The 8,875-nt window shown below is 27.4% G+C and overlaps 2 protein-coding genes across 2 annotated transcripts in view; both read right to left on the minus strand.

The window, feature by feature from the left end:
* Positions 1-104: 104 nt before the first annotated feature.
* LOC111623774 lies at positions 105-2,421 on the minus strand. Its single transcript, XM_023366477.1, has one exon. The coding sequence runs from the start codon at positions 2,026-2,028 to the stop codon at positions 298-300; it is 1,731 nt and encodes a 576-aa protein (XP_023222245.1). The 5' UTR covers positions 2,029-2,421; the 3' UTR covers positions 105-297.
* A 924-nt stretch (positions 2,422-3,345) lies between these two features.
* The window catches only part of LOC111623775 (sperm-associated antigen 7 homolog), a 41,582-nt gene continuing 36,052 nt past the window's right edge, over positions 3,346-8,875 (minus strand). Inside the window, exon 6 of the mRNA XM_023366478.1 lies at positions 3,346-3,871. Within this exon, the coding sequence (XP_023222246.1) occupies positions 3,752-3,871 (120 nt within the window). The 3' untranslated portion in view covers positions 3,346-3,751. The remainder of the gene's footprint in view (positions 3,872-8,875) is intronic.

Consider the following 8,875-nt stretch of genomic DNA (forward strand, 5'->3'; position numbering starts at 1 on the left):
CACTCGGTAGATATTCATGTATAAATCAATTTTTAAAAGGGCGGTAGAATGGACAGAATAATGTGCAAATGTTTCCACTTTCTACGGATATGTTTAATATATAATTTTTTTTTTTTTTTTTGGTATTTTTTAGACGATTTTTTGGTCTCCTCTTCCTCAAGAAACGGATCTAAAATAGACAAATACTCTTACAGAAAACTAAAATCTCTTCTAAAACGTTTACAATACTGTTTAATATATCTGTACATGTCTTGTGTTCTTTTTTTTTTCGTTGTATTTTCCTAATGATCACCTTTGTCAAACGTTAAGCGAATAATAAATAACTCCGTCTTTTTTAACTTGTTCTCCGTCTTCTACTGGATATAAAGAATCGAATGATACTTTTGGTGAAGAACTGGCGCCTTCGGGGGTTCCCCTTTCGTCTTGGCACGTTGATTGATTGGTTTGATCCAATAAGTAAAAGGGATTGGATAATTTTCTCTCTTTTTCGTACCACGAACTGACGTTTTCCGAATGCGAGTAATATCTCTTGTCCTTGATGAACTTCTTGTCGGTCGACACTATCTGGTTGGCAGGTATGGTCATATGGTGCAACTCTCTTTTGTTGGCGTATGTCCATATCATGTGTCTGTCACTGGGCCTGTTGTGTTGTAAGGGAGGAGACTGAAGCTGCGTTTGGATCTGTTTGAGTATTTCTGTGGTGGAACCGAACCTAGGCCTTATACCTCTGACGGAGGGCCTTCTGGCGAATCCGAAAGTGGGATCGTCGTCTTCTTCGGCTACGCTGTACCTCTTGCGTATTCTTTCGATTCTTTCTAAATCTTGTTGCACGAATCTTTCGAGTTCGTCGGAGGCACATCGAGGACTCTGAGATCTAGTTTTGATTTGTCTCAATTTAATTTCGATCCTCTGTTCTTTCTCGTTTCCTCCGGGAATTACCCTAATGCTCTGGTTAGCTTCGTACTTGACGCTTCCGTACGTCGCGTGATGTTTCAGACTCTGTTCGAAGTGTGCACGAAATGCGTTCCTCTTGGTTAATGGCTGGATCCGGGCTAAATCCTTTAATTTTGGCATGACCGTCGTCAGTTTGACCGTCCTCTGGATTCTTGTATCGGTGTTTGCGGTTTCGTAATCGGATGGTTTCTCGCGATCGTCGTCCACGCTCGTTAACCACTTCAATTGTTCCACCAGCGACTGAGTCGATAGTAAAGGCGATTTGGGTCTCTTCACCTGTCTCTTTTTAGCTTCGATCCCCTTGAGGAGAGTACAGGTAACGGCATTCTTCTCCATTATTCTACGTATTTGGGAATTGGTTCTAATAACACCTTTGGCACTTTTTAAATCCTCGTCTTCGCTATCGACTTCTGCTTCACTTGTGACGATTTCGTCCGTCTCCACAGACCTAACCGTCTCCTCCTTCGATTCGGGCGTGTTTGGCACATCGTTCGATTCTAACGCGTTTGGCAACTCCGAATATATTAATTCCGAATCTAACGAATCTTCTTCTAATTGTTTTAACAGTCCTAATTCTAAATCGTAACTATCGGAAGCTTCGACGATTTCGTCGTCCGTGCTAACGTTTTCTTCGGTACAACCGAAATCGGTCCTTATTTCGTTTTCGATTTTAATATCGTCTAATTTTATGTCTTTACCGTCATCGTCTCCTTCTTCCTCCACGAAACTGGTCATCTGTTCCTCCCAATCTGGGGCTTCTCTCTCGTTATCCGTGTCGTCTCCCGATACGTCCTCCGAATCCTTATACCCTTCGGGTGGCTCGAAAGGCAAATGATCCTGATATTCGGGTGGTGGTTCGAACATACAAAACACATCGTTGACTTCGGGTGTACGTAAAGACAGAACATGTACCTCGTCGTCCGTGTAGTAAGTCACTAAATCGTCAAACGTCACCCTACGGTGTCTTATGGATTGACGATTGTGGACTTTCTTCAATAATGATTTTAAGTGTTGCTCTTCGGGCATTTTACCTTCTTCTTTATTCAATTGAGCATCTTGTGAGATAAACTCCATATCCAGGCAGAGGCTACATCACTTTTCTCACGTTGGTGTAGGAATCGATCGTGGTGCACTACAAACCCGGATCTTGGAATGGTTCATTCCGACTGCGAAGGTGGGAAATGACTATCAACAGATAACCGATTAGTTCCCTTAGCTGATCGATTAGTCTCATTTTATTACTTCCTGTTGTTCCAAGATATTTCATTTTATAGTCCTTCCAATATTTTATTTCATTCTATTGCTTTTTTTCTAACCGGGCCGTAAATATGGCGTTGGGTTGTTCCCATATTTAATTTGGTCGTTGACCTTACTTCGGTTATATACGGCATTATATATATGTATATGCATATAAATTGGAAGTTTATATGGGGAATTTTATATTTAAATTTTATAAATTTACTTCTAGTTGTTTCTTAATTAAAGAAATTCCTCCATATTTAAATGTGTGGCATTTACAACCCCAAAAATCTATCTGAAAATATAAAAAATAAAATATCCAAATTCAGAAAGTAAAAAATTTTTATATTTATAAATTTCTATACAATTAATTTATAATTTAAGATTAAAAATTTTTTTTCATTTTTTTTAAATTAAAAATAAATTTTTTAAAGATAAACATTAAAAAAAATATATATTAATTTTATAAACGGTGGCTGTCTATAATTGATTTAGTCTGACATAAATATTTTAAAGTCTATATCAACATTTAAAAATTAAAATAAATCAATAAAATGTTGACGAAAATAAAACACAATTTATTAATAATTTATTTAATATATTTACGTTAATTTTTTAAGAACCAAAAAAAAATAATAATAATAATTAAGAATAAATTTATTTTAAATTTGTTTATTTGAAAATGCTGAATTTTTCTACACACGAATTAAAATTGAACAATATATTACAACATTCCACAAATGGTTTGCATCAGTTCAATATAAGTATACAACTATTACTTAGTTTCTTTGACTTTGAAATGATATACATATATATAGATATATGTATATTACAGCAAAACTTATTGCTTTTCAAAATATATATTTTAGGAAGATATATTTATTTGTATCTAGAGATAAATTTATGCCTACATTGCATATGGAAAACTCTTTTATTTTAATAAGACTTCGGCCTTCCAAAAATATTAAGGGAGTTCTTTTATGGTAAATGGCTCCAAACAATATCTCGGATGAAAACAAATTCTGTTTCATAAATTTTAATATAAAAAACTATATTAAGCTATTGAAAAATAGTTTTTCTTCTTTGTTTTTTTTAATTATATTTTTACACAGCTTCGTTATAATTTTTCATTTATTAAAGTAGAAATTGTTCTTTTTTTTTATTTTAAAGTTAAACTAATTAAATTTAAAAATATGTTTACGTGTTATTTTACAATTGCTCTCTTTAACGTTAAGTTGATGTTATTTTGAGCTATGAAACAAATAATAATCTAGGTAAAATGAATAACTGTAATATTCGGTTTGGGGGTGTAATCGAGAATTTGAAAATATTGCGGTTAAATTTACATGACATTTTTTATATCATACAAAATAAATAAGTAAAATCAATCTCTAATGGTGTCGAGTGTCGTTACGTAATTTCTTTGGATATGATTCGATCCATATATGTCACATTTCTTTAACGATTAGATAAAATTAAAATGCAACCGCTTCGTTTCTATGCAACAATAACTCTATAAAAGTCTCGAGAACATTTGTATACGTAACGTTCCTATAATTTAATTGTAGAGAGAATTATTTCTGTAATTCTGTGTGTTCGGTCTTCTGTTTCTTTTTGGCACGGATGTCGGCCAGTGTCTGTTCGATCGAACGTTGGTCTCTCTTGTTGTCGCTGGGAACTGTTAAAGAAATGAATGGAATGAAATTAGAAACAGTTTTTGGAATAGATTTAATTAAAAAAAAAAAAAAAGTTCACCATTTATAAATAAAATAATAATTGGAAAGAATATATATTTCATATATATAAAAAGAAATATTTAAAGAGAATTCTAGTTTATATATTTTTGAAGATTACACTTCATGCAGGAATGCTGTCATATATTTTGATGTGTAATTGGTATTTGTTATGATGCTGTTCTTTGCTGAATCATGGATTTTAAATGTTGTTTTTGGTATGAATATTAAGTCTATTTTCATCAAGAATCATTGCTTAATATTTCATATTTACAAATTCAAAATAACTACGAAAAAAGAAGAGGAAGAAAACAAACATGCACAATAAAAACAGTAAAAATATTGAAATAAATTATAAATTTCATTAAAAAACATGATAATGATACAAATTAAATTATATTTTGAAACAGTTTAGTGGTAAGTACAAATATTTGTATAGGTTCAGGAAGTGAAGAAAATCACAATTAAAACAATGATAAAAATCAATATCTACATCATTCTATAACATGTTAAACAATTTAATGTACAGTACAACAAACAGAATTATTAATTCAAATTTGCAATATATTAAACTGTTTATCAATTTCTTTATTTATCGAAATGAAATCATCAGCTTGCTTTCCTTATGAATATATGTCTGCTAGAATTTTATTTTTTATATCCATACATAAATAAAATCTATAGATATACATATATCAAATATAATAAAGGTTTTTTCAGAAANTATTGATATTTAACTGCAAACTATAAACAAATGGCTAATAATAGCAAATGCTCGATTCTTCGGAATATTCTAAAAATAAAATTAAGGGTTCTTGTAATTTTAACAGTTTTTAAATATACAAATTACAAATGCTAATGTTTTTTTTTTTTTTTTTCTAAGAAAACTGGGCTTATTGAAGAAAGATTTTATATTGTTCATATATACATTTTAATATATATTAATTACAACTTATAATTGATCGAAGGTAATTGTGATTCTGTGCAAATCTACGATTGACATTAATAACCCGATTTGCATAATGGTTTGCATTCGATACAAATTTGAGCCTTTAGAAATTTTAAAAAAAATAATAATAATTTAAAATTTTATATTTTCTATTGGTTCTAGCATCAGTTAAATATATTTTTACATATATTTAAACAGCATACAAGATTTAGATACAGAATATTTTCGGGCTTGTGTATTGAACTTGGTATGTAAATCGATAATTATAGAATTAAGTATTCTAGTGGGGATTATTCTAAAATCACTAGTTATAGTTAATAAGCACGAATATTCTTAGAGGAAAGTTATTAGCAAATTCCATTCGCTGACACACCCGATTTTTCATTAAATTTAACAAAATAATCTTTCTTCTTCACAAACTTTTATTAAACAAAACCCTAAATCTCTCTCTCTCTCTCTCTCAAAATCGAGATTTCAAGAACGAGGACCATAAGACCCTTTGATTAAGGTCCACAATCAGGTAGAAAGAGATGGGGCCCTACATACCCCAGACAAAAAAAATTCCTGGGGAAATGTACGCCCGGATTCGATTCCGGATCCCACAGAGACTCGGCCATCCCACCGAATTATACAATTTATTATTTAAAATAATAAAATCTGTGAAATAAACTCAGCCAAAGCCCTGTGTATCAGATAAAATGCCCATTAATTATGCTAACAAGAGTTATTTTAAAGAGAAAAAAAAGTATAAAACAAGAGTTGAAAGGCAAATACAACTTGACACGCTGATAACTGGATTGCTCTCATGGATTATTAAAAGTAACTAATTAAGTAAATTAATGATTTACTTGATAAAATTACTGGCAAATTTCCGAATTACATGGAAAATAAGTGTTCCAAATTCTTTTCATTACTATTTTTTTTTCAATTTTATTTTCTAAATAAATTTATTGGGAATCTCTCTGTTTTTATTACCATAAAAAGATTTTTTATAGTCTTGTAAANAAAAAAAAAAAAAACATGTACAGGGAGTAACTTCTTATCAAAAATCGTTAAAGTGGTTCATTTTTTTTCATAAATAAATGCTTCTAGTACCTTACAAACTAATAATTTACTGTAAAAATATTGTAATACACAATTACAGTTAAATACAACACGTAACTGGTAATTGAAAACACAAGGATACACGTGGAAGAAACAATTAAATTCGCGTGCCATTGTTTAATCTCAATTGTCTATGATTTATTACTCTAAAAAATGTAGTAAAAAAATTAAAAAAAAGAAATTACGTTTTCATAAAGATCACTTAACAATCGCACGCACTAATTCTTCCTTTCTAAATTAAAAATAAAAATAATAATAATAATAATAAATTAATTAAATAATACACTAAAATTTCGTAATTAAAACTACGAATTCTAATTAATAAATTTTATTTAATATTTATCTAATTTGTATCGAGTTTTAAATGACAAAACTGTAAAATATATACATTTAATAAGTTAAGAATCGACCAGAGATTAAAGAAAAGTAGAAAGAACAGCAAGGTTTATGCTTGAAAAACTTATCATTCAGACGGTAATTGTCATGTAAAATCAACTTATTTCCACTATAAAAAAAAAGTTAATTATCCATATCTATCACGGCATGTGTTCCTCTGATATTATTTATATTACAATTTTTGATTTCGTCCTATTATTACTAGACATAAGCAGCTCGACCAAATTTAATTCTAGCAAACAAACTGTTTATTACTTTTCTAGAAATGTTATAATTAAAAAAAAAATAAAAAATTATATATAAACATACGTTTTAGTGATATATAAATATATATATAAATGTAGTAGAGTGGTGGAGAAATTTATCATCTTTCATAATTACTTTCTTTAATATATGTACTAATATTAAAATATATAAGAGTAATGTAAATGTAAAGTCCAGACAAATTTATATTTGTCTGCAGTGTTATCATTTAAAATCATAACAATTTTCTGTAAATGCTTTCTCAAAATAGTTCATTGATCAATAATTTGTATCGGGATGAGGTTAAAATCAATTTAATTCTCTTTTTTTTTCCTTCCTTCTCCTCCTCCTCCTTCTTCTTTCTCTTATTAAAATGACTTTTTTAAAGTTATAAACTTGAATATATCAATTAATAATAGTAAAAAAATATATAAAAACAATTTAGAAATTGTTATACTTAAAACTCTTCCATACTTAACAATATATTGTTTTTAATTATTTATTTATTAAGGATTTTGTGTGTATTGTTCACCTTAATTGGAAATAAAATTATAAATAAAATTCTTAAAAATTAATATATTACTTTTTTTTTTGAGAATTTATTTATACTTTTTCCTTCTTAACTAAATAATATTTTTGATTATTTTAAGAAGCATTTATTATTTTTATTCCTAAAACTCTTACATAATTAACAATAATAAATGCTTCTTAAAATAATAATAAAAAAAAATATTGTTAAGGAGGAAAAATCATAAATAAAATTCTTAAATTTTTATAATTGTAATTAAAATCATAAGTATTAATTATTAACAATTTTAATAATAATAATAATAATAATAATAATAATAATAATAAATTAATAATTTATTTGTATTTTTTAAAAATTAGAATTTATTTATTTTTATTTAATGACCATGAATACAAACAACCAAATGTTATTTAATGCTTAAAAAATGTTTAAAAATCTTATAATAATGGTAATTTTATCGATGAAATGTAATAAATATTAGGTAAAAAAATATATTTTTTATATAAAAAAAAAGTGATAATAAGGAAAGAATCCATCATAAAGAAATAAAAAAAACTGAAAGAAAAAGTCAGTTTGTATATTAAAAAAAGGCTAAGAAACATCAAAAAAATATAATAATAATAAGGCATAATATAAAAAAATTTAATATTTTTTTAATAAAATATTTTATTAAATAATTTTTTTTTTTAAAAAAAGCCTTAACCATATTAAACAAAATTCAATTTTTTAATATCGAATTTCATATACACATCATCAAGATAATGCATTTTCTAATCCCTAAACTAAAAAAATATAATATAATAAATCCGTTTAGGAAGCTTTAAAAAGTCATTAAAATTTATTTTCATCTTCTAAATAAATTTTAATTATATTTTATATTTTAAATAAAATAAAATACAATACAATTTTTATTTACCTTTCGGTTTTTAAGTAGAGATTCGCGTTTTACTTTCTTTTCTCTAAGAAGAAAAGTCTTTTAAAATAAGTTTATAAAAACGTTTTACTACGAAAAAAAAAATAATGTGTTGTAGAAAAAGAATTTTTAGTTTATAATAAGTTTGCGTGACGTGATTTCATCGTGAGATACTTTAAATCGGGCTCGAATGCGTTTTCTATCGATTATTACGAGGAAAACATCTTGAAATTCACGAAAACATTCGCTCTCCTTTCTACAATTTCTCTAAAAATCTCGATTAATTATAATATTAACTTATATAATTAACATTACCACTGATTTCTTTCGCTTTGATTATAGTAATAATAGGTTAATTTTAATTAAACGTAGTAAAACGCAATTAACTTCTCTTAAATTAATTTTAAAAATCGTACCAAAAAAATAAATAAAATAATTAAAAATTTATATATTTTTTTGTTTTTTTTTACTCGGATAAGTTTATATAAATTATAAAATAAGTTTAAAGTTTTAAAAATTTCTCTATTGATTGAGTAGTGTGTTCATGTTTAACGTCAAACGTGTACTACACACGTGACAGGAAACGTTGTTTAGTTTGCTCTTCTTCTTCTTCTTTTTATTTTATTTATATTTTATTCACGAAAATTGTCTAGTGTAAATTGTATTTCTGTTAATGAAAAATCTGTATATATATATTTTTTTATTTTCCTATAAGGAACCAATGGAAATTAGCACAGACATTTTTATTGTCTATAGCAGATTATCACCAGTGCTTCAATACAATTTTTTCGTGTTAAGTTATATATATAATATAT

This window comes from Centruroides sculpturatus, unplaced genomic scaffold, assembly GCF_000671375.1.
Source record: "Centruroides sculpturatus isolate CEXI.00-Female unplaced genomic scaffold, Cexi_2.0 scaffold120, whole genome shotgun sequence".
In the NCBI taxonomy this organism is placed as follows: domain Eukaryota; kingdom Metazoa; phylum Arthropoda; class Arachnida; order Scorpiones; family Buthidae; genus Centruroides; species Centruroides sculpturatus.